At 40.1% G+C, this 27,431-nt stretch overlaps 1 protein-coding gene across 1 annotated transcript in view; it reads left to right on the top strand.

Annotated features, from left to right (window-relative positions):
- HDAC9 (histone deacetylase 9) overlaps positions 1–27,431 on the top strand; it is a 488,764-nt gene that overhangs the window by 324,834 nt on the left and 136,499 nt on the right. The window contains exons 14-15 of the mRNA XM_050892726.1: positions 18,219–18,396; positions 24,800–24,933. Of these exons, the coding sequence (XP_050748683.1) occupies positions 18,219–18,396; positions 24,800–24,933 (312 nt within the window). The remainder of the gene's footprint in view (positions 1–18,218; positions 18,397–24,799; positions 24,934–27,431) is intronic.

Below are 27,431 nucleotides of genomic sequence, written 5' to 3'. Positions count from 1 at the left end.
AGTGAGAAGAGGGAAGAAGAGGGAAAGAAAGACAAAATGAAGAGTTTAGAGAGTAAAGCAGAAGTGTAGAGAAAACATTTGGAAAGCTCATACATTACTATGTATTAAACGTGGGGCTTTTATACACGTAAATCCATGGCAGTAGAAACCAGAACATTTAAATAAAACTGAAATGCACCTCTCAAATGCTCCCCTAGTGAATATCACCTACATAATAAGATTTCCCCGGCTGGCTGCCAGGCTCTCCTTGGCCCGGAGAACAGGGGGCAGATTTGGGGCACGCTGGGGCCGGGAGGGAGCCTGGCGGGAGCTGGCAGTATCCTCATTCCGCTCAGCGGGTGACCCACCAGGCCAGCTGCATCACAAACATCAATTAAAGCAGCGTTTTCAACAATGCTGAGCAGAAAGGTAATTTGTACAACTGAGAAGCAGAGCCACGTTATCACCCGTGAAAGGCTGAAAAAGTGCACAGACTCTCCTGGGTAAACATCTCTAATTCTGCTACAGAATACCTTCCCTCAGAGAGACATTTACAAAATCATGAGGGCAGCAGGCAAAGTGGATGAAGAACTGTTATTCACCAAATCCTGCAATATTAGATTGGGGAGCTTTTGCTGCAATTACGAGGAGATCAGTTTAAAACAAGCAAGACTTTTTTTCTTTGCTTCATGAATGGTGAAATTCTGGAATTTGTTGCCACAAGAGATTGCAGAACCAGCAGTTCAAAACAGGATTAGACAAATTCACGGACAACAGGGTCCATTAAAGGAAAGCGGCAGGGATGTATCTCTAACATCTATAATGCAAAAATTCTGGATGCTGGGAGAGCATGAGGGGCATGAACTGCAGAGAGAAGCCATGCTCATGTGCTCTCACTAAATAGCATCTCCTATTGTCCGAGACAGTATTGGGCACAATAGACTGGCCTGATGCAGTAAGGCATTTCTTATGTTCTTATCTTCTTAAATCTGATTTGGCTTTATCTAGTCCTTCAGTCATAGCCAAACTTACGTTCTTCTATTAAATTTATGTATTTTTTTCTGTCTAGCTTCAGGGTAAAGCACATTTCTGCTTTCTTTTTCTTAAGCCACAAATTATTCTCCTCAAGACAAGTAGTGAACAACACAAGCCTTTTTCCTTTTTAGCAATGGGTCCCAAAAAGCTTCAAATCTGTCTTCACAACGTGCAAAATGCAGTAGTTGTATTCCTAAGGAAAAGACTAACTGTTGTTAAAGACAGCCTAAAAGTGCAATAAAGTGGTAACTTACAAATTACGAGGTAGAGAATTTATAGTCCAGAATCACCTTATTAAATATGTCAAGAACTAGGACAAGTATGTAAGGCTGAGTAATTAAGGTAAAAAAAAAAAAAAAATCTGTGGGAAGTCTTTGTATTAACTAGTATGTTTTTAGGCAGAGGACATGCAAATAAAGTCTTAGTTGCTAAGTCCTATATGGCATGTTTGGTAACTAGCAGACATAACATTTGCACTTCTAAATGGAATATGATCCTCTGTCTGGGAGAACTGGTCATTAATATGTAACCTGCAGAGCTGGGATATTCCTGTGGTAATGAATAATTTCTTTGCAGTGAAAACGTTAGCACAAAAAATATATAGCAAGGAGAGAAGGGAGAGGAAGTTTTCTTCCTCTTCATCCCATGCTAAAAATCTTTCCTACTCAGAGCATAGAAATGTAGAATTTCACAATTTGAGTCAAAAACTTTATTTTATCAGCAATATGAGGTCACTGAACTGTAACTATGCTAATCAAGAGAAGCACCAATGTATGGTCTTCACAATCCTTGTCTTCTATTGAGATAAAAGGAAATGGAAGGGCTGGCATCTTGCCTAGGTCCAAACCAAAGTGACTTTAATACACGTGGGCAGAGCAAGGTAGCAGGAAGTACAAATTGTTTCTTGGACAGTATCTCTGGAGAGATAACATCTACAGAGTGATATCTGTAACATTACGCTAGTTCTGCTATATTCCTTGACCCTTTTTTCTGCAGTACTTAAACAAACCAACCAGCCTGTAAGTGCTAACCTCCCACCTAAAAACACCTTTAAAAAAAAAATATCTAAGAATCAAAGCACAGTCAAGATCGCATGAAAAAACCCTCTGCAAGGAGCTGTTGTTGAGGTGTCTCCCCTGTGTTAAGGGGGTTGAGCTGTACTTGACTTTGAGGTTTCAGCTCTCCCACTTCCTCACTCTTAAATAAACAGTAATTTCTGGCAAATCAAAGAAAACCACTCCTGACCTTACATTTATACCTGTGATTTCCTCAGGTCTGCAGTGTTATTCTGAGAGAATAGAGAACCCATGAGCAGATTCCCCAATAGATTTATTGGCTGCTTCTTACAGAAATAAACAAGCATGACTCCTGTACTGGAGCTGCTGAGCTGTGAGATAATATCTGTGCAGATATCATCAGCCTCTAGATCAGATTTTGAACTCTTCACTTAGTGACCAAAAATCCAGACCCATAAAGCTATTCCTAAATTACAGTCCCAAAGACTCTTAATTACTCACTACAGGGCAGGCAAATCCCTGTCACCAGCCATCAGACCATCCACTGGGCAAACAGCCCAGCTAAGCAAATAGTTTGGCCCAACATACGCACAAGCCCACAGCATTAGATGAGAATCACACATGTGCATAAAATCTGCTCTAGGTGAAAATGTTGTCTACAGAAAACTGCATTCATGCTTTGTCGGGGTGTAGCATATACTCAAGGTGATAAATCACCTCTGTTTCTCCACCCTCCCTCCCCCTGCTGCACAGTGACTAAATACCTCTATCAACCAAGTCTTTTAAGTCAAATCAACCTTTTAAAATTTCCTCTTTCTTAATGCTCTAACATGCATGGGTTCACAAAATTAAATTACAATATTTTTATCTGTTTTGGGATCAGTACTCTTTCCTCCTCCTTGTGTTTACTTTCCTTCAGTAGCTGACATCAAAATGTTTTCTGGAATGCTGGGACTAAATAAGTTATGCTTAACTCAATATCTAATACAAATAGCTCTGGGGAAGCTCCAGCAACACAATCATAAAAGCTACAGTTTCTTTTAATAGCTTGCCACACTTTGCTGATATAGTATTTCTCTAATCACCAATCTTTACGTGCCTTCCTGACCTTGGAGCACTCTGTCCGAATGACTTTGTGGTATCAAAGGCTTGTGTCATTGGAAGAGTGAATGGCTTTCATTTTTCTCCCTGAAACTTCCGGTTCCTGGCATCTGCAAAGAATTATTCCAAGCAGTGTTTTGCTGCCTTGCGGCCACTGCCCTGTAGTGGCCCGACTGATGGAAGTGACTTTTCCCAAAAAGGTTATTGTGGTCAGCGGTGGGCGGGTGCCGCAGTTGGTGCGCAACCAGCCCTGCTTTCTCAGCTGATTTTGTCCGACCATTGGGCTACCACAGCCGTACGCTACAGCAATTAATTACTGTGGGTTTTTGGAAGGCATCGAATAAATGGGGTATATGCTGTTTTATAGTAGAATAGAGCAGTGAACGAAACCCCTCCAAAATAACCACAGATTTCAAAAACCTTGGTACTACAACAAAAGTGAAGTCCTAAGTTTAAAAGCTTTTAAAGAAGTAATCGTTGCAGGGGGACCTAGGGGATCAGGGTTCACTCAACAGAACCTCATACTATATGAATGTCCAAAAATCACATTGTGATGCTCTGACCATTTCCAGGTGATGAGAAAGTCGGTGCCTGGATCCAGAGTCTCAGTTATTTATGATTTGTCTCTATTAAAGCTCGATTCTTGTTCTCTCCACCCCGCTCCCATCTAATTTCTCTTCTCTCACTTTTTGTCCTTTTGCTCTTGTTCTTTATATTTGCCTCTATCTTTTTTTTTTTTTTAAATATGAAATGTAATTGGACCTGTACGGGTAATCACTATGCTGAAACAAGCTAAATGAAACTCGTAGCTTTTTCCTTTTTATTTTTTGGAGGGTGGGCGAGGGGGTAAGGAAGAGGATTTTTAAGATAGTTTTTCATTATTTTAAGTGTATTACTGCCTTAGCTCCACAAATGCAGTCAAGCACCCTTAGTGTTGAGCACTGAACTGTCACATTGCAAAGGACAAACTGCTTGAAATCTCCATAGTTAGGACAGATAAAGCCAGGATGAGATAAGGTGACACAAAGGCTCAGAGAGGTTAGAAGACTGGTGTAAGCTCATATAGCCGATCCGTAACAGATAAAATTTGAAAATCCTGCTTTTTCTTCTAAGAGACAAGATTAAGACAGCATTCCTTAGAGACGGATTATGTATTTCAATTACTTAAATTAAATTTTAATTCAAAGAATGAAAACAAAACATCTTCAGAGATCCAAATCCTCCCAAAGCAACCTAACTTGACCCAAACCTCTCTCGAAGCTTTCAGCCCCTGGTGCAGCTCTTTCGGCAGCATGGCCCTGTAACCCTTTCTTAGATGAAAAGGAGAGGCTTTTCCACCCACTCTACCCCTGGGGAGAAGACAGCCACCAGGGACACAAACATTTCACAGCCGGAGGGAGCCAGCCGTGGCCCCCTGCTCAGGGCTTCTCACTCCCTTCTTTCTCATTAAAATACAAAGATTAGGTGAGACAACTGACACCTCTGGTTTAAGCACCAAGTATGTGCACTGGTCACCCCAAGCTTTCTCCATGGGAATGCATTGCTTACAAGAGCACCCACAGCCTGTATTCCCTCTCTTGGCCGGGGTTACGTAGGCACAAATAGACACCTGTGATGTGAATGCCTCACAACAGCAAAGATGAATTTACCAACTAGCTTTTGTCTCAGATGTTCCCCAGGTCTTTTTGGTTAAGATTCAATGGGCCTAAAATCTCAATGCCTTCAGATGGCAGCGGCTCATAAATTAGCGCAGTGTTTTTCTTCCTGGCATGTGAAGTTGGAGTGTGTTATTTCCACTGTAACAAGATGAATTTTGCTCTTAGCAATCATTGCATGAGTAGCAAAACTTCGTTTTCAAGAGTTTGGACTTACTAGCTTGGGTAACTTCATGTAACGCTTTTTGTACTGAAATAATACGTTGAATCTCCAGGTATTACAGATATTACCCCAGAAATACAGCCAGCTCTGAAAGGGAGCTCAGTAACTGTGTACTGTCACACACACAAACACGCTACAGATTAGATGAGGTAGCAGATGCTTCCATGTGAAGTTATACTGAACGCAAACTTTCAAAGCATTGTCTGGGATTTTGTATCAGGACCAATTCCTGGATATACCTAAAATCAGGAGAATTCTCCAGCTAATTAACAAGTTTATATAAAATTTACTAGAAGTCTTGCAACTTCATGATCCCTCCCCCCAAAAAGAATAAAACTCTGGAACTCCTTTAAGATGTAATGTGTAGGATGTACTGTATTACAACATTGGAGAATATTGCTGTATGACAGCAACAATCATCAGGGCTTAAAATCAGGTTAAAAAAAAAGAAAAAAAGAGCCTGGTCGTAGCTTAGATTGATGCCTCACAACACACATGAGGAAAACAATCCTGTCTCTTTTTTACAATGGTCTAGTAAAAGGGTTCTAAATTCTCTATAGGCTGACTAAAAATAAGCAAAAAAGGCCAGGTAGCAGCAGTCAGATTCTTCTGAATTAAATTATATCCATGTGTATAGCATATTTCAATGTCCAAAGAGCCACTTGGATGTGTGAATCTGAACTTTTATGACAAAAACCAGGGATATTTCTAAAATTGTCAGTAAGAGTCAGAAGCTTGGCCACAGTCTCACATATTTTTCCCCTTTTTGAATGTCACTATTAAGTGTTTAATTGCTTTAATTAGGTTTGTCTACTGAGACTAGCAAAGAGAAACCCCAATACCCATTGTCAGAGGAGGATTTGGAAAAGAAGAGAGGGAAGGAGCCGAGAAGCTCATTGCCTGCAGTTGGGCCTGTGGATAGTGTTAGCTCTCTGGCTGGGCTCAGGCCTAAATCTGTCATGTTTTAGCATATCTGTTGCTATTGCAAACAGATCGAGTTTAACCCCCTGTGGTTCCCGGGAGGAAACCTTCAAATATGTCCTGTCTCATAGAGTTCTGACAGGAACACACTTTGCTGAGCTGGCACAACCCAATTCTTTGAACCCAGCCCCAAAGCTTTCAGCCCACCTTTGCAGCTCTGCCAAGGCTTTGGGATACATTTGCCAACATCCATTCTTTTTCAAAAGGTCCTCTGTGGCCAGCAGGGTTTGCAGGCCACCCCCAATGATGGTGGCACGAATGCGGGGTGCCAGCTATCAGGAGTGCTTTGGCACTGCCTGGCTTGGAGCGCTGTCAGCACAGCTCTTGGGACTCGTGGTGGCCCTGAGGGTTGGCTGTGGCACCACGTGTACACTACATACTATGTTATGGGACCACCTTTCTTCCTGGTTTCTCTGAGTAGGTTTAATCCTTCCAGAGGCTGGAAAGAAAACAGACTGGATAGTCCCAACAAGACTGAGGACAACAATGACCCCAAAGACACAACAGCTGAGAAGTTTCTGGGGCCCCTTCACCACAATGGCTCTGTGTGGGTCACAGGGATGATGAGCCTTCCGCTACTCACCCAGTCTGTCCAGAGCCCTTTTGCATCCATCTTAAAGCTATAGAGGGGGGATGCTTTAATTTGTCCATGCAGTGCCTAAAAGCTGTGATATTTTATAGTGCCCATTGCTCTGACCTCTTTCTCCTACCCTTTTCCAAATCCAGCACAAACAAACCAAAACAACTTCTGACTGTACCTCTACTACTATCTGTTGTAATAAGAAACACTGAAAGCCACAGTGCTGCATTATTTTGTAATTAAAACGGCCAGAAGTGGAGAATATTATTGATGCAATGCAATTATTACTGATGCAATGGTTAAAGGAAGGACTTAGAAATCAGGATTTCTAATTCCTGTTCACTTTGGATTCATCATTCCTACACCTTGAGTTCTCCACACAAAAATACTCTCTTTGTAGCAGATGAATTACAGATTATTTTCATGATAGCCTTTAATAGGATGGCATCATGCAAGGGATATATATGCATCATATACATAAAAGTTATTACAGAGGAAGAAAGAAGACATTCCTAGCAAAACAAAAAAAAAGGGCAGTAAGTGCAATAGCATATGTAAATGCACATATATTTAAAAAAAAAAAACAAAACAAAAAAAACAAAATCCAAGCCATCCTGTGTGACATTACATATCTGTCTGAAGACAAAAAGGACATCTGAGAAATTAAGCCTGCGAAAAGATTTAAAAACTAATAATCCATTGTCAGACAATAAGCAAGCACAGCCTTGTTTTCAGCGTGGTAGTAGCTACACTTCTGCAACATAGGGAAAAAAAAATTCCAAGCACTAAAAGATTTCATTTGTTACAGGCCCCAAATCTAGAGCATTTGGGGACAGCTATAATGTTATCTTGAGTAAACACAGGGCCAACATAATTAGGAATAAAGAGGTAAGAAGCAAGGGGAATTGCCTGCATAACTTCACTTTGTAAAATCCTCCCATGGAAGGTGGCAGGTAGGAAATCTGCATAATAACAAACTTGTCACAAGACAAGGCCAACTAAATTCAACAATTAGAATTAACATTTTGCTTTGACTGGTTCTCAGGATTCCCCCTTTCCCTCCTCCCAGGTTTCACCAGATGTAGTTAAAGTTGTGGCTATTGATTTGGTGCAATATTTTCCAGTATATATTTTTTCCAAGTGTTGTGCGGCTGCAAGGAGACTGTCTCTCTTCTTTGCGGGCATTGCTTTAAGAAGCAGCTGTTGAAGTGCCAAACCCTCCTCTCAGATATCCCAGTGAAAACCCAGAATAAATTTCTTGGTTCCCCTCTAGTCTATCTAGACTTAGATCTGTGTAAATAAGCCAGTCTGGCCCCAAAACAGAGCTACAATGTGTTATAAATTATAACTTATTATTGGAGTAGATTACCTTCTCCACTGACTGTCCTTTCTTTTGAGAATTACTGGAAGCCCTCTGCTCTTTGACTGCACCCGCACAGCTCTTGGGAAGCTGGATTTGTGCTTCCCAGCTGGCTCATCTGCCCCTTCCCGACTGCTTGTGGTCTTCCTGCTCAGCCACTGACTCCGAGACAACCTCCAGTATGTGGATGCCCTCCCAGGGTGCCATCAGGTTACACTCAGGGAGGTGCTTTAAGGGACTGCACAGGCAATGGAGCTGATCTTCAGGGCTGCCTTCCCCAATATACAAATTGAGACACCACTGTCTCAGCTGGCATTTAAAACAAAGAGAGAGTGATTCCGAGTACTAAGCAGCCATCCTCTGAAAAAAATAGCCATTTTCTAAATTAGAAAGTTATTTTTGTCTTATATTTAGGCAGTTTTGAAAACTTTAATTAATGTACCTAAGATTGTTGTATTTTGTCTTGTTTCAGGAAGGACATGATTGTAGTAAGGAGTAACAGAGCCCATATGAGTAATATAGACTAGGGTCTGGTCTCTAATTTTGCGTCCTTTGGTCTCTTAAGCATTCAGACTTCTTTTCTGTAAGTTACTCCTGTATGTTACTCCTGTATACTTCGGATAGAGATATCTTTTAGACAGAGAAAAATATCATGTCGGCTAATGCAGTGATAAGATCCTTACGTAGTGTGATCAAATCAATGAACCACCTTCCAGAACTGCTACACTGGGACGAGTGTTCTTATTGCCCCCACTTCCCTTCCCCAGCTAGTGTTCTTTTTACTTTTTCTTATTGTTTCCATTTCTTGTAATTGTTGTACTATCTTATGATATTTGAGGATTCTGAAGATGTGAATACATGGAAGACTCAGCTTTTGCTGGAAAAAGAATAAAGGCAAGAAAGGACTGGAAGATAGTTGAACATACAAGCAAAATAGCTTTCGAATTTTAAAAACAGAAAGAAAATGGAAAGCATTATCATAAAGAAGAGAGAGAGTGAGAAGGGTTGGAGCTTATGATATTTGATTGTTTGGATTTTGTAATACTGCTCCCTCTCTCTTCTCCCTTTTAGTCCCACCCAGTCTTCCACATCCCTCCTTCTGACAGCAATCTAGCCCCTTTTTTACTTTTTTAGAGGGGACATTTGAAGTACATTGTGATGAAACAAGTTCAAATAAATTCATTCATCCTTCCCATGAAATATAACAAGTATTATGATCTCTTCTGAGCTGTACTTTGCATTTTGAGGGCCAAGATTTGCTCAAGGAATGAGAAATTGGAGAATTTATTTTGCAGTCTGCATTATACAGTTAGTGCTATGCTAGCACATACTATTTTCCATGTGTCTTTTTAACCCTTTATTTGTTCCTAAATCAGCAAACATAAGGGTTTTCCCCCCCCTTTTCAATTTGCCCATTCTGGCAGTTCTCCCACTTGTTAAAAGCAGCAAACCCTATGCTGAGAAGCATATTGTAGGAAAGTCCCTGGTTTCAAGCAATATTTAAAAGTTATCTTTAAGTGTTCAGCTCAGTTTTGTTCAAATTACAAGTAATTTGATCTTAAAAAAAAAAAGCACAACAAGCTGTACTTGTTTGTTGCAGAAATATATTTATTCTATAAATATATAGAGCATTCTGCAAAAATATAGAATACTTTATAGGTATATAGAACAGATCTGAAAAGATTTATTTTGTGATAGTTTCTCTTTTTCCATCCACAGCATCCTTCCTATATTCAAATCCTATATTTTGTAGAGTCTCAAATTATATCACCATTTCCCTATATACCACTATTTCCCTGTGTGCCAAAATCAATGAAGAGCTGAGCACCGGAGAGAGAAAAATATTTTTAAAATACTTTGTGATAATTGCAAATGTGTGTGTGTATTTTTTCAAGGTACTGTATAACTCTTACTACAAATATGTTGGAGAAAGGAAGTCTGTTGACATTTTAACCACACTGAAGTAAGGTGTGAGATTTGGTAATATATCTCTCTGAAATCTTCAGAGGGGCAGAAGTCCTCCAGCAGAGGACTGGAACCTGGTATCCATCAGGTTACAACTCTGCTGTCACACAGGCAACAGCAGAAATGGATGGTTTGTGCAGAAGAGCTCTGGTGCGGGCAATGGCAGTACACACACCTGTTGGAGTTTGTGCATTAGATACAGTGATCTATGGAGGTGATCTATAGAGAGAGAACAGAGTTGGTGAAACACCTTGGTTACAGCTCTTACATTTGCTGACCCTATGGTCCATTGGTGCTTCCCATTCTGACTTCATGTACCTCCATACAAGAGAAAAGGTATCTGCAGAGGGCTTCTATACACCCTCATGATTTTATGCTTAGACACCAATGTGTTAGTGTGCATGGACTCTACGTTGAACAGCAGGGTTTTCCAAGGTTTTCTCTTTATATGTCAGACCCAAGTAATTTCCACTACTTCTACAATAAATCCTGAACTCAGCAGAGTTGCCTATAAAACCAAAGCAGAATCTGTTGAAGTATGCAGAAAACACAGATCTTCAGTAGGGCTGCTGCTGAATTTAGCCTGGAGACTATTATTTCTCTGTGTGAAGGCCAAACTAATGATTCTTCACTTAAAAAGAAACCATACAAGTCTGCTAAGAAAAATAGTTCCAATGAACAGCAGAAAAATGGAAGTGGTTGAAATGATCTGCATAAAGTAACACCAAACTGATTTGCCAATACTGTTGAAGAGAGTTGAGTGATATTTCCCAGAACAATGAAACAGGTGGGACAAGTGATTTTTCATTAATTAGTTTTGGCCAACTAACAGTTTAACTGAATGATTGCTGGAAAGCTGCTAGGATTAGGTGGTTGTAACCATTAAATTCTATTATAAAGCCTATTTATTCTTCACATCAAAGTTAGGGCAAGACATGTGGACAACTGTGTTTTCCCACTGGTATTCATTTCTGCACTTCTCTGTATTCTTTTTTTGGAAAGCACCAAATGGCTTCAGGAAAGTCTTGTGGTATTTCTAGTAAAAGTAATAAAGTAACAAGAATCCTCTACAGAGGTGGGTTTTTTTTAAAAAAAAAAAAAAAAAAGAAACAATGCGCAAGGTGTTCAGATGGTCTCTTTCTCCCCTTCATTGTACCCCCAATTATTTATATTGAATCTCCAGGAGAGTCAGAAAGTGAGGAAAAGATTCAGCCAGGAGTGCAAGCTTTTGAGGAGGTGCTGCATTTTCTTTGGATGCATGCTGCACACACCGCAGAGTCAGCACTTTAGCAGAAGTGACAGAAGTCGAGTACCTGCCAATGTCAGGAGCGGAGAAGGCAGGTCTCGCAGGAGCGGGAACTGGGAGTGAAACCAGCAGCTCCGCTGGACTCCTGGAATTTCCCTCCAGTAGAAAGTGCTCTGTCTTTAGGGCCCTCCTTGCTATCGCTCCCAGACACCACTTCCCATCCCTCCTTTCTTCTTAATCATGCCAGGTTTCAACTTAATGACTGCCTGGCTCATATTTCTTCACAAAGACAGCTGAAAACTTCTCAACCCATGTGGCCATCTTGATTCCTCACCTACGTTGGACCAGGATGGCTCATGTTTAGATGCTCAGATTTTTGGAAACTCTCCATCGAAGGGAGGCAACTTTTACCACCTCTCCCTTTGAAACCACAGGTCAGCAACACACCCACCCACCTCCCCATGCAACAGTAGGGGTAAAAGGTAGGATCCTGACCCTGCTGTTATGTCCGACAACCAGAGGCAAGGGGTGTGACCCCAGCCCTGACCTGCATATTTGGTCATGCAACCCAAGGCAGGGAATGCGTCCTCTCCTACATGACTTGATGAAGGAGCGCACTCTTGTCACCCCATTAGTAGTCTTTGCTCTTCCCCTATTCCTTGGCCCACTAGACAAAAATGTTGTCATTTTAATAACATGTTTCACCATCCCAAAGGTGCTCCTGCCCTAGAAGGGAAGGGTGGCAGGAGAGGGGCAGAGACCTCTGCAGCAGCAGCTTTGCTGCTCCAGGAGCAAAGGGGGAAAACAAAGCTGGCTGAGGGTGGTGACCATGCCCTGGGCAGTCACTGCAGTAGGGCCACCCCAGGTACTAAGGTCTATCTTGGCAGTAGCTGGAATAACGCTTTCCACAGTCCTCCAGAAGGCAAGGGGAGGGCAGAGGGCACAGGGTTGTTTTGCTGTGAGCAGTAGGTTGCTGCCCAAGGCAGGTCTTCTCTGCCTAGGACTCTAGGCAGTTCTGGGATATGGCTTTCATCCCACTGTTCTGTATCTGCACCTGACATTCAGTTGATAAGACTTCATTTCTGTTTACCCATTTTCTAGTCAACACTGTGTTCCTTGGATTACAGCATGAGAAAACCAAATTCTATAAACATCCTGATAATATGTGACCTAATATACCCAGATGCCTCAAGGCTAGCTGCCCTGTTTCTTCCTGTCTATGCTTTTGCTTGCTCTAAACCCATTTCTACCTATTCAATCTATGTGTCTGCATCCATACTTGCTATTTATTTACTTTTCATAAAAATGCTGATTCTGAATTTGTGGCTGACTACATTTCAGATGGTGATACTGATTTTTTTGAAAGTGATGACCATGGAAGTTTGTGGCTTTACATGTGGTTTTGTCAAAAATAGTATTGGTAGGGTTTCTTGGTCATGTGTTTTCTGCAAGTGACAGAGCAGTTTAAAAAATCTCTCAACATATTCATTTTCAGGGATATCTCAGAGTAATTTCTATTTTAGGTGGTATAGATTGACAGAGATAAGCCATTCCTGCACTTTCACATTTGTTCACACAAGAACTTTCAGGAGACCTCATGACCTATTTTTGCTCAGTTCCTGAGGGCAACTAGTTATAGTTTTGTTTGAGGACAGTAGGCAGAACAGTAGTTCACAAAACTCCTGGGTCAAAAGTGCTACAACTTCTGCTTACCTACAGCTCTTTTTGTCCCAGTACTCCTTGTTTAGGAATGCATTGCTCTCTGGTTTTTTTTCCTGTCACATCTGGGGATAACCAAGGTCAATCCTATTAATATTTTCCACGAGGTCTATGATTTCTGAAGCACTGTTAACTAGCTACATCTGAACCATACGAGAAGTTTCTGGGTGCCCACGATTTCTGACTGAATCAGACTTTGGATGATGCTGTCTTGGTTTGGGCCAAGGCTGCCGTCATGGGGACCTTAAAGCAGGACTGTTTGCTGCAAGCAGAGGCCATTTTGCTGGATGCAGCCACTGGCTGGCCTGGACACCCCTTGGATGCATTCAGCTACAACTACAGTGGGAAGATAGGAAGTCAAGGAGGGTGGTGGGGAAGACAAGTGGCAGGACCTGAAGTTTCTCTGTTCCCATGTTGCTACAGGGGCCTGGAAGAGGCTAAGAAGTAGGGCCTCCAACAGGAGCCATGGGGTGAGACAAGGCAGCAGAGCAGGTGTCAGAAATACCCTTCAGAGGAAGGAGCTGGAGGAAGTACTTGGAAGGCAGCAGGTCTTCCTGCTGGGCAGGTTTTGTTTTCATCCTCACTTAGGGCGAAACTTCCTGCAGCACACATGTATTTTTCCTCCTCAGTAATAATTTGTCCTTTGGGTAATTTTCAGAAAGCAACGTGGGTATTATATGAAAAAATTAACTAGCGAACAGACCGTCAAAAAATGCTTTGAGAGGAAAAACCTTGTAAGGAGAGTAGTACTGAAGGTCTTGGGGAGAGGGAAGAGGAAGGGAGGATAGGCAATACATGAATGATTTTTAACAGTTAATATACATTAGCACACATTTCATACTTCAGCAGAATGCAGTAGAGGCACAACAACAGAGGACTATAAAGCTGGCCACGAACATATGAGAGACTATAAGCAGTAGTTTCTCTATTAAGAATAGCAAATTTTGAATTTCTTAAGAGAAAAAGTTTTCTACCACAATGAAAAAAGAGCCGAAGTATAAACCCTGAAGAGAGGTATGCATATGCCCATACACACTTAAGATTATGGTACAGACATACAAATCTTAGGATTTATTTAGCTGTGATTAAACTAAATATAAACTTATCAAACTAAATTAAAAAGCAGACTGTTGAGAGGCAAAAAAATTTTTATGAGTGAACCCCACATATTTTTTCTCTGCACAAAACATAACAGCTTGAAGGAGCATTAATTCATAAACAATTCACCTATGCTTTGTCATTCAACATAAACCATCTAACAATCCAACTGAATACACTCGTGGGTCACCAGTTCTCACAGCCAGTAGAAACAAGGAAGTAGTTCTCATTAAAACCCTCAGAATATACAAAACATTAAGCACCAAAATGTACCAATCACACATCTACATGAAAGGAGTATTCACACCAACCCAAATTAATTCCAGCTCCTCCTAAATAACAAACCTTACAGTAATACTAGGAGAATAACAAATATTTACCTCCCATGCCTCTGAAAAGGTCATCTGCTCTTTAGATACTGATTCTAAAAATCCTCCTCAAAATAATTACTGAAGGCCTAAGCTGGTTTCTGGGGAAGACGATAAATGGCCCTCCACACGCTCCGGCAGAGGCCCTAATTGCCTGCCTCTACTAATGAACTAATCTCAGGCACCTGGAACTAGCAGGCTCCATGCCGGGCAGGCAGGGCTCGAGTTACCTAAGAAATGCTCCAAATATATTCACACAAATCACTAACCCTGCAGATGTGCAAATACTGCTTTTGTCATATTGCGGGAGAGATGGACATGTGTTTGCAGTGCTGTAGCACATAAAACCTGAAGATGAATTCATTGTGTTGCTCTAATCCCTTCCAGAGGCCAGGTGGGCATTTGGGGAGCCAGATAAGTGTGTTGATTGTCCACATTACTCATTGCATTAATCCACTTGTCTGTGTGACACAGAGTATCTCAAATGCTCACAGCATAAATATGTAGGTGGCTGGAAAAAATGTACGTATTTCATGAGTGCCTGTTGTCTGTAAAATGAAACCTAATCAGGAAGCTGGCCTAAAACTTTGACTAAAACTTAAACAAATCCAAACTTTGCTAATGCCTAGAGTTTTTAAAATTACGGTTAAAGGATCTGGAAGTCACCAGAGGATGTAAGCAAGCCTCGGTGTAAGCCTTGTGAGACAAACTACTGCACTTTTAACAAATTTTAAAAGGTTTTCACAGAGTTTTCCATGACCTCAGAAATTAAAACAGGTGTCATGCAGCTTTCCATCAAAAAATTCCATCCACAAATTTCTTCTGCTTCCCTGGACTGATTATGCTGATAAACATGTGTCAAATTCTAGGTATGTGTCTGGTTTCATTTGAGGAGGGAAGAATGATATAAACAAAACACAGTTTAGCAGGAAAATACAGGAGAGCAAGAACAGGCTCTCTTCTTGGTCTTTGACAAATTGCTGAAATATATGGCTGTCTGGCTCTTAGGTGATGTTCTCACAGGTTGATTAGCATTAAAAAAAATTACCTTGATTTGTTCATATGCCTGAAAAAGTGTTATTTCTATTGCTTACATAGACACAAACACCTAATCTTTTTATAAGCAAAGGTAGGAACATCTTCCTGAATTATCTACATTTCGTAGTGTTCCAGACTGTGCTTTTTTTCTTCTTCAAGATACCATTAAAAAAACCCCAAAACCCACTTAAATCGACTTTTTCAGGTCAGAGACCTGGCTAGATTAGATTTTAGATATTGATTGAAAGGCAAACTTACAGCTTCACTGAAAAAGATTGTGCAGGTATTGCACAAGTGAAGTTCAGGTCTGAAAGTAAAAGAAAGGCAAGGGCAGCTCTGGAGGCTCAGAGCTCGGAGTCTACTGGCACTGAGAAAAGTACAAACAGAGACATTTGTGCACAGTATGAATCCCCCCTCTCTGATAGCTGAATTTCCAAGATTTCCTTAAGAAGTATATTTAAATAATACTGTCTAATGCAGGCTGCCAGAATACACTGATGCACCCTTACTAGCTTGAAGAGCATTCCAAGAGGGAACAAACCCTTTTGTCTTCTGTACTCTAGTAATTATCAGAAAAGTGAACTCAATTAATGAATTATCATTAACTAGTGTGAACACTGAAAGATAGTATCAAAAATCCCCTTGATTGAAAAACTACACAGATACCAGCTGTTTAATTAATGCAATGAATGCAACCTATGAGGTTGAGGAGAGCAGCAGAAATAACCATTCTGCTGATTTCATGTATGGCAATAAAGCTCTGTGTGAAGAAGGGCTCCTGCACGTAGGAGTTTGGCTTCTTCCAAACTGCTCAGCTAGCTCTTATGCTTTGGAAGAGTAGGCAGGCGCTGGTGAATACACTAGAATCAGACAGACAGTGCTGCTGTCACCACTTGACCCTAGGATGCAGGGAGTAATCATGCCACAGACAGCAAAATACCTCCTGTGCGTCCTTTATTGAGCACTAAGCCAGCATTGAGGAAAGTGAATGCTAAATCCTCACAAAGGTATTTATCTAATTCTGTTCTCCATACGGAGAATGTTCGACACAATAGTGTCCATGCATTCTTCACTTCTCCTCTCCAATCACACATACTCCCAGCAAAGGTTGCAGAAGATGTGTATGCCTGGCAGCACAAAAAATATCTCCTCTGAAAATTAATCACAATTAAAATAGTTAGTGAAACTAAGTAAAAACAAGGCACTTAGGCATTTCAGGAAAGAATTCCTGAATGTTAAGTTATGTTCATAAGGAAAGGGGATACATAGACCTCTTCAGATGATACCTCAAGATATTTCCTGGAATATATAACACCATCTTGTCATCGTACATTAAAAAAGCAATAGGAAAAGTTGGGGACTGTATTTAAAGAAAGGGAAATGGTTCAATGACCCCAAACCAAGACACTTCTTGTAAAACCTCTTTTTGCTTACTCATATTTTCCTTCTTTATTTAGTCGCTTATGACAAGGTCCCAGGTGATTTACCCTTCCCATGACCTTATGTCTTTTCACTGAAGTGGTGACCCTAGATATTAATGTGGGTTTTGAGGCTGCCTTTTAAAGCATTTGTTCTCATTTCAGCTGTTATTGATGAGTGCTCATTTTCATAAAGGCCTCTTTTTTTACCGGCAGGGTAGACATTCTCACTTCCCATGAGCTGTGGATTCATTTTGCAGCATGTGAGGGGCTGGGGTACTCCCGGGTACCCCCACCTGCCTTCCCGCACAGCCTGAACTCGCCTTCACCTTTCCGAGCACCCAGCAATCCCCCCTTGGCCAGGCCAGGCCTCTGAGCTGCTGTCCCAAGCAAAAGCATACAGCACTGCTAATTGTTACTGGGTTCAAAATATTAAAAAAAAAAAAAAGCCATATATACACCATATATATACCTGCATATATGTATACCTAGCCCAGGTGAGGATAAAGAGAGTCTGCAGTTCTAAGACAGAAGTGTTAATTTCAACTGAATTTATAGTGCAAAGTGGTTTGGAAATCACTCTCTTGGATTCACTTTCTGATGAAGTTCTAGGACAAAAAGGAAAAAACAGAAAGAAAAGGGCTTGCGAAGCACTCCTACTCTGTGGAGTGAGTGAATGCCAAGGTTTCTACTGACTTCAGCAGGGTTTCAGCCTTTGTCATGTCAGCAAAAGTCACCATCTGTTGACAAACAAAACAGAGGAGGAAATCTTCCTTTCTGCTCTGTCTCAGTCTTTTCACACCTGCCTACCTTTCCTGAAGCGTTTGGCACTGCCTACAGCCGGCAGCAGTTATGACAAAAAAAGATGGTCCCTAAGTGGGATCTCATGTAACAATTCCCGAATTTCTAAATGATTTGTGAAAACCTATGTGCAGATTGCTCCTGTTTTCCAGGGAGCTCTGGGAACTGAGTCCTCTGTAGGAACTTGACTCACAGTTGCTCAGCGAATTTGGTACTGAGTAGCAAGGACACTGCTTTTCACTTTCAGTGCTGTAGGAAGATTTTATTTTTATTTATGTAGGGTCATAAAATGCATATTCTAACATCATATTATGTATTCAATATATTAGAAAAACCCTTGTCTTTTATAAGCCTCTGCATGTGAAGCCGTCTTTTCCTCTGTCAGGGAGAACTGACAGGTTGCCTGCCATCACCTACTCTCCGGCAAAGTCAGCAGCCCACACTGTCAGTGTGAAAACATCTGTTGAATGGATTTATTAGCTAGGTCTTAGGTGCGAGTTGTTGGGGTCTTTTTTTTTCCACACTGTTTATTACAGCCCTGACCTAATGAACTTAATTTGTTGACATGTTTCCCTCAGTGTCTTACTTGATCCCGTCTCACATTTCTTTCTACTGTGCTGTTTTCTTGGAAACAGGAGTTCCTGGCACATCGGCGTGTCCACCAGTTGCAAATCTACCAGGCTCAGATGGCCACAGTTGGCATGGCAGGATTAGATAAACATCGGACAATGTCCAGGACCCCGTCTTCCCCTGCTGATTCCACATTACCTCACCCAGACGTGGACCAGCCCAGCCAGCATGTCTACACGACTGGTAGGATTCCCTAAAGTCTACTTTTAATAGGCAGGGCAAATGCGTTTGTTCATGTAGGATCAACAGATTTAAATGCCTCAAATACCTCCTGCAGCAATGCATCCAGTTTTAACCTTACTGTTCCTCGGTTTTATGACGCTGTACTGGCATCAAGTCAACCAGTGCAGCTGATAAATCACAGGGTTAATATTCACACAGTCATAAATTATTATCATTGACTGGCTCTGGCAATATAGCGACAGGTGCATTTTTGGTGCCTTTAAGTCATTTATAGCTTTTTCTTTCATTTCCCTATCCTCTGGTTCTTTTCTCCATGTTCTTGTTGCCTGTTTTGTAAAGAGACCACCAATAAGTTGAAGAAAGACCACCAGTAAGTAGGAAAGCTGCAATATAATTCTCAATGTCTTCATTTGACAAGTCAGTCTATGCTACAAGGTTGCTTTCCCTACAGAAAGAGCAAAGCTGTAGCCATGACTAGAAGGCGATGTTGGCTACAACTTTGGTGTCTTTCAGCAGTTGTGTGGGGTCTAGAGGGGAAGGGTTTATGGTCAGGCCCTGGAGGGTCCAGTCACTCAGGGAGCATCTCCTATTGGTACGGTCTGGTCTGTCCAAAGCAGAGTGATTAGAACTCCCAAAATCTTCAGCGAAAGGAAGAAAAATGACCACAGAAACCCCATTTCTTATTATGGGTAATCTAACCTTGCAACAGGGTCCATCTTTTTAAAAGCCTGAATCTCAGTACAACATTACAGCATGGTTAGAAGTGAAGATTCACTTACTCTGTGCACAAGAAAGGGGAAATGAATACTTGGAGATACTGTTTATTCAGGTTTCTGCCAGAATTATTAATTCCTTCACATCGGTTGGCAGAACATGTCATGCCCTGAAAGTGTACAGCTCTTCCGGCCGTGACCATGGATTGATGTAGGATGGAGTCCTTAATGCGCACTGTATGTGACTGCACAAGACAGTGTGCTCTCCCATCGTTCCAACTAGAATGTGAATTTGGAAAGCAAAAATTTATTATTTCAAAGAAAAAAACTGCAAAAGAAAAAGATGTCCTTAAAGCACTGCAAGTGGGTAAATGGATGAAAGATGACATTCAAAGATGGAAGACATAATTTCTTCTTCTGTAAATACACTGCCAATTTAGGAATTTCACTTGTTGGGTAACAAACATTTGGATTGTACAGAAAGAAACATGCTAATTCACTTTCCATGAGTTTCTGCAAAAAGACCATCTCTGTATAGACAGGATTATTAAACCAGGCCACTCTTTTTCTAGTTGTGGTTCACAGAGTCCCCAAAACATTGTAAACTCATTCTAAAAGATTCACAGAGCACACCAGAAGTGAGCTCACTGTGTGTAGGCTTCAATGTCCTGTTCAAAAATCTGCAGTTCCACTGGAAAAGTTGAATGGAGTAACAAATGTTTCAGTCTGATTGTTAAGACTTACTGACACCTCCCTTTATAAGTCCCCAGAAAGGGGATTAGGGTCAAGAGGGTTATGTATATCTGGGGACTTGTGGCATCAGTGGAACTGATCAAGAAAGAAAATGTGATGTTGAAATGGAAGAATATGAGAAGGAGTGAAATGATGTAGGACAAACACTGAATGGAAATGGTGTAGGGAAATGGGACATGCCAGGCATAAAGGGCTCAAGGTCTGACACAAGGAAGCCTGATGGGTTCTGCAATGGAAATGCAGACAATGCATACGCAGAGTCAGCGTGTATTAAGACTTGAACAGTTTAACCATACCCCTTTAGTAAAGCATTGCTACATGAACAACAGCAGTGGAAAGAGAGAAAGAAAGAGAGAAAGAAAGAGAAAAAAATGCGTCTTATTCCAAATGAGACTCTCAGTCCTTCACTGAACTCCTTTCTCCAAATCAGAAACATCTTTTTCTTGAATCCTTGTTTCTTCTTTTGCTGAATCTTTTTTTTCCCCTTCACCGCTCTTTCAAGATAATAATTTCTACTCCTTAAAGAAAAAAAAAAATCCTCCTATTTCCACTTTCTCTACAATTTTATGCTTCTGCTTCTCCACTTCTACTCTGTACCTTCACCTCTTTCATATCTTCTAGGTACTGGCTGAAGACATAGTGCAGTGCTGTAGCTGCTTCCAAGCTGTATCTGTGCTAACAGCCAGTACCCCCTGGCTGATTGACCAGTTCGTTTGCAGGTCCAACAGAGCACACACCTCTGCATTCACAATGAAACCTTTCCTTTCTGCTTGAAGAAATCCCTTTCCCTGACATGTCTCTAGGCTTATAGACTTACATATGTAACCTTTGTCACTGCATTTTCTGAGTACATTGAAAATAGAGCTATTTTCTATATTATGAGATTAACACCTTTGGAGTGACAATGAACAGAGACTTTGCAATATCAACAGGTCTAATACAGTTTCTGTGAATAACTAGATCGATATGTGTATTATTAACATATGGTATGGTATGGTATGGTATGGTATGGTATGGTATGGTATAGAATGGCTTTATTTGTGCATGGTATTTCCTGGGTCTGGATGGTACTCTAGCATTTATTCATTGGTCAGTGGAAAGAAAGAAACCCAGACTCAGTTTTTATGTGTTCTTATACAGCCTTTCCAAAATCCTTTGGGATGAAAGCCCTGAGTAACCTGGTCTGATCACAATGCTGACCTGCTCTGAGCAGCGGGTCAGACTACAGACCTTCGGAGGTCCCGGCCAAGCTGAGCTATCCTGTGGTTCTACGATTTGCTCCCTTAAGAGAGCACAAGATGCAAGCAGCCATTGTCCACAGCAGTTGCAACACTACCATTTTTAAAAGCACGAAAGGAAGGAATGGGTGGGGGAAAGGGAGAAAATTCTAGTACAACATGAAGTGAGGTCGAATTCAGACTTTAGAAATTAATGTAAAAACACCTCCCCACCTTGAATTATTTCTTACTGTTTTTTTTTTTCCTATTTAAAGACAATGTATTCTTGGAAGAGAAAAAAGGTAGAAGGAAAACTGCTGTAGCAGAATACTACATGAGGATCAAAATGAGCCTATATTTTTGTGAGTCATGAGAGAAAATGCTCTTAGTGAAATATCTGAAGGGAATCAGAATGGTGATGGTTGTGAGAGCTATGCAATATATACGCAGTATATGCACAAGATGAGTTAAAGATGGAAAAAAATATGAAGTCTACTTGATGTTTGTTTAGATGGTTTACAGAATATTTGACATTATTTAGTTCAGATTTTTCTTCTGAATAATTTATTAGTATTCTTCCCTTGGGTTTTCTTATTGGTACTGTTGTTCTCCAGGGCATTTCACCTTCTTCAGAGCATGCTGTTAGCCAACAATTTTTAGGTCTCTTGCTCTCCCCTCTGTTTAAAATATTATTAAAAGAAGCTGACCCAAATAAAGTATTTTGGAAAAGAATGAGCGTGAGGGAGTCCCCATCAGGAAGACCTTGTTTTTTCTGACTTAATGCAAATTCAGTTTCTTTTGTCCTGTGTCCTCGATCATTATATGGTTCAGTGGTCCCACCATTCCGGTCTGTCATCAGGGCCACATTCTGACCTCAGTAATATTGGTGTAAATCCAGAATAAATCCACCAGTCTCAGTGGAGCTGCTCAGATTTACACAAGGAATCTGAGAGCAGAATCTGGCTGTAGGCATTTGTTCTGGAGAGACAGAATAACCATCTTTTATTAATATTTCACAGCAGTCTGCAATTGAAAACAGTTGTCTCCCTCTCTCTTTCTGTGGGGGTGGGGAGATTATTGGCTGAATCCTGTTAGGGAAATCCTACAGGCTATTTTTAGCAGTGAGCTCTACTGCTGCATTGTGGTATTGTACCAAGCACATGTGCTATATGACCAGCAGCCACACATCTGAATTACTTGCACATCCTAAATCAATTTAGATGCTTGCAATAAATGAAAACATGTATTTCAGTCTTTTCTTAAGTCAATTAATCCTGCTAGAAATAAATTTTACACTCAGTGGTGTGAATATCTTAGTATTTAAAAGTTTGGAGCAGATGCTTCTGCCATGCAATACTGACCTGACCCAATTAAACTGATTTTTGATTCAGACAAAATAATTCACATACAATAAAATTACATTTTTAGTTATATTCTATTTTGGGAAAAATACTAATGCACTAAGAAAGTGATGTTTATATCTGTGTCAACCAGAGGAGGCATCCTGAATACATAGTTTCAGCATTTCACTTCAAAACCACTGTTTAGTTGCAATCCTGATATAGGTCATCAGAAAGTGTCATTATTATGTAACATCTTGATTCTGTATAAATAACATAGTAAAATATATATATTATTTCTATTAACTGCAGTTTGGACTATGCAAACCTAAGCCTGTAGGGAGCATTGATAATTGGAATAAAACATTCATTGAAAGAGTGGCAGGTGGGAGGTATAGATACTTCCAACTTTCAGCTAATTTTATTAACATTTAACAAGTGTTTCCATTCAAATCCATTGGATATAATTGCCTACTCTGCCTAAGAGCTTCTGAAAATCCTGATGCATGTACATTTAGCATCTAAACACCTTCTCTGTTGGGCAGGGGGATGGGAGGAAAAGTTTTCTTATCTAATGGTATAATGACCACTGGCAAACTGTACAATCTGGGTATGCAACAGACTGTAGAAGTTAAAACTTTGGGTGCCAATAAAAGGAAAACAAGGTAGGTGAGCATGCACTTGCTTGTGTGCATACTTGCTATTTCAAATAACTTATAAGACCTGATGATAGAGCAGCAAAGCTTATAAACGGTACAGTGCAAATAACAGCAGAGAAAGGAAATTATTAACTGCTTTGACAATGCCAGCAGAGATTTTAGGCTGCATTAGTTTATTAGCTCCAGATTTTCACTGGTTCTTTTTTTTTTTCTCTAAAAGAAAACAAACCAAGAAAGTAAATACAAGAATTTATTGCTAATGAACTATTTTGTTTGTTAGATAATCATTTAGCATAAACTTAGTCATGCTGCACATAGGTATTATGTTTACGTTCTCCTTATGCTAAACATAATTGTTGTATTATCATTTTGGCTTAAATAGCAAGATCCCAAAGGATCAATTCTAAAGTGCATGAGCTAAGAAATATGGCAGCATAAATATTTCTAGAGCAGCATAATTTCTGGCTGGCTTCTAACTGAATTATCTCAGAACATTAACTTTGCATTGCCCACAATGTATACAGACTCTTATTCAGTAGAGTTTTTAAACACTTTAATAAAGTTCAATATCCATTCAAGAACTTTGCTAAATAAGGGTGGTATTGAGCATGTTGTTGAATCTGGACTTTAATTTTGTATTTTCTTCACTGGCTGACTTTTCAGTAGCAGGCTCACACAGTTTTCCCGAAACTGTGTTGGCATCCCCAGTAGTGGTGGCACATAAGAAAGAGGTTTTGAATGCCAAGTTTTGCAGCTTGGAGAAACTGTTAATTTGAGTCCCTTTCAACTGAAAGGGGAATAAAAATCCAAATGTTTCACAAATGAAAATCATTCACAGCGGTAAGGAAAATATTTTTTCTTCCAGACATTTCTGAGGGAAATGCAAACAACAAGTAAATAAATAAAATCATTTTTCAGTGTTTCAGACTTGGTTTGAAAGCCTCGAAAATTGAGTTTAGCTCGAGCCCACTCGCTAAAATTTCTCTTTTGCTCCCAATACACAGCTACAGAGCAATGTGATATTGATAGCTGTTCCATATAAAGTTGTTCTGTCCTTGAATAAATGAGCGTAGAAAATTCAAAAGGACCCTTGCATTGCAGTCTAACAACAGGATTTGGTCCTAATTAAGTAGTGGGTGGAACTTTTCTTTTTAATGAAAAAGGACTCTGGCTGCCACTCCTGTAACTCTCTGAAACTTTCATCTGATATGCTGTGAGATCTGGAATTAATATAGTATTAATTAAGCAGTACAAATACAGAGTGGCATTGCCATTTCAAAATATATTTTAAAAGATTTTTCTGAATGATTTTCGTTACACTGCTCTAAATATATAACCTATTCTTTTTATACATACGTTAACAGCCTTAACTGACCTTACCCATTAGAGAAAGAGAAAACAAGCGATTCAGTAATAGGACTGAATTTTTTCTAGCCATAAAAGGTTTAACAAGACACCACCCAGTTTCCTTTCTTCTTTACAGTTGATTGCATTAGTATAATTTCTTGAGAATTCATTTTTACCTTATCAGTATCACATGATGTACCTTGTAAGTCAAAATTCAGAGTCTCCCAGAGGAAAGGGGTATTAAGATCCATAATTTTCATCTTGTTCTAGCTGTCAAATAAAATCTAGTTGCGCTATAGTATGCATGACACGGAACAGTATAACTTGCATTTGTTTCACTTACCGTTTCTTATTGTGCTGTCTTTGTGCTGAAGGTGTTGTGTATGACAGTCTGATGCTGAAGCACCAGTGTATGTGTGGCAACTATGCTAATCACCCTGAACATGCTGGAAGGATCCAAAGCATCTGGTCAAGGCTGCAAGAAACTGGGTTGCTAAACAAGTGCGAGGTAATAAAAAATAAAGACCAGATACTTGACTTGTTAAAATAAATAGCAAATTTATTAAATCCTAAATCTTTCTTACTTCTGTAATAAGAGAGTAACTTGTCTTAGGAATTACTTGGACTTAACTAACAATATTAAAATAATGCATTTTAGGAAAGCACACTTCCCAATCAGAAAACAAAGAATTTACACAATGAAAGGCATTTATCCACATGCATCAGAACATAAAATCCAGACATGACTGTGTTCCTCACCATGATATAGGAAGGTAGACAAGCAGTAGTCAAATGGCAAGTGCAGTCCTTTCAATAGCACACTTCTTAACTTTTTCAAGCAGCTAAGGATTTTACTTCTGTAGTAGCACAGAACACTGCTTTTTTTTAATGTAGTTTGTATCACTCCATAAGCACATTGCATCTTGTCTTATTTCAGACTCTAAAGTCTGTTTTCATAGCATTTTCATTTGCCTGGTGTACAATGGGTACCACGTCAAAACCTGAGCCATTCAAGCGCCATCTTCTAGACAATATCAGAGCACATGTGGAACTTTCTTCTGCTTTGATTTCCCTCACAAAATTGCATATTAAAGCATCATGCTTAAATCAAATATGGGCTCTGAGGTTCATATATGACTTGAGTTACTGAAAAACAGCCTTTTCCTACCATTCACTGCTTCTCATGAGTTGTGCAGCACTGTCAACTTCTGCAGAAGCCCATGGCAATTGAGGGTGCTTACTGCATTGCAGCACAAGTTAACGAAGTTCAACACAAATTTGCTTATGTTTTGCAGGATCCCAAAATTGCCAGGGCTCTTATGCTCTGTTTTCTTTAATTACTTTTCTTTATATACTTAGGTTTTTACAGACCCAAAGGAATTGGTACAATAGGTCCCTTTGATTAGCTATTAGTGACTGTCCACGAAGATTTTCTGCAGGTAGCCTAGCATACTGGGCAGTGAGATATTGCAAGCACTATAAATGGATTTGTTGTATACACTCATTTAACTAGATGGCAGCACTCTAACAGGCTAATTCTTTTTTTTAGCTTGGATAATTTTTTCAATCTTCAAGAAGACTTTCTTTCAGCAACACCCTTAAGGCCACATATCACATCAGTGGTTTCACTGGTGGGATCACATACTTAAGGAGTAAGTTAAACACACAGCCGAGTGCTTTACTAAAATAAGGCCTAGTTTCTTAACTCAGGACCTGTATTATAAAGAAAAGACAAAAAAGAGAGAAAATAAGTAAAATGCAATGTGCTACTATGTATTGTTTTCTTCAGTAGTAAACAGATATTGCTGAACAGTAAATTGTGTGGATCTGCAAAAGGTGTAAATAGGAAAAGTGGTATAGGTTAGTTTGAGGTGCATGCAGTCCAAGAGTTTCCTGGAAGATCTAAAGTTTCCTCTTACAATTCTGCAATTTCAAAAACTGAAATATAACCTATTAGGTCTTGCAAAATCCAGTGAGTGGGCAGAGAGGAAATAACTCACTTTGTGTCAAATGGCATTCAGTTAATTTTGACACCCATTGTGTGCTTTGAAATGAGGCTGGAATGTGAAATGAGCTGTCAAAATGTAAACTCAGATGATAAAACTTTGAGGAACCTCGGTGTGAAGCTGGTGCATAGATCTGGTGTTTATCTTGATCCTCTTATGTAGCTAAAGACAGGATTATATTTGATGATGCAATCTGTCCTTTGCTTCACTGAATTCTCTAGCACTTGCTTGACATTAAACACGTCCTTAAATCTGCTCACTTTTCAAAATAAGGAAGGCTGTGGTGATTCACTTAATTGGTGCTCTGGTTCTTTAGAAAAGTTATTCAGCTGAATATATGACTCCTCATGTCACTAACGGAGTGGTTATTGCATTATTCAAGAAATAATAGGCCACCATTAAGCTGCATTCTGGAATATACCGCACTGAGGAAGCGGAGTCAAAGCATCATGGGCAACTGCACTGTTTCTTTTACTGACTTCTGAATGCCCCCTCATGGACATTAGTGTTTCTTAATATAATTTCTCAATATAATTTCCCATGGTTTCTGTCAGAAGGAGTGGGGAGATCGCTGGTCAGGTTTTACCACATGCACTGCCTCATGCACCAAGTCTGAAGGGCAGCTTAGGAACAGCAACCTGCAACAGCCACTTAGGAAATCCTCTGCAGTAACCGTGAACCTTCTTTTATTCTCTTTTACTAAAAGAACAGTCCCACAAGAGGGCTGCAGTCCCACTCTTTGTCTGATGAGGAGTTTCAGGATCAAAACTAGTTCAGTCAGAGGTAGCTCAGATCTTGTTACCTTGCAATTTGTGTATCCATAGCCACGGGCTTGTGCCAGGAGGCCCTCCCTATTTCCTTAATCTAACAAGAAACCCTTATGAAAATGAACATCTATATCTATACAATCTTTGTTATCTATAGCAGGGAGCAAAATGTGGTTCCTAAATCACATGGTGTGGATTAACCCCTCTCATGCAGCTCAGATCTGTGGCCCTGG

The sequence above is a fragment of the Gymnogyps californianus genome, chromosome 2 (genome assembly GCF_018139145.2).
Source record: "Gymnogyps californianus isolate 813 chromosome 2, ASM1813914v2, whole genome shotgun sequence".
In the NCBI taxonomy this organism is placed as follows: Eukaryota; Metazoa; Chordata; class Aves; order Accipitriformes; family Cathartidae; genus Gymnogyps; species Gymnogyps californianus.
The sequence above is the reverse complement of the archived record's forward strand: the minus strand, read 5'-3'. Positions and strand labels throughout refer to the sequence as shown.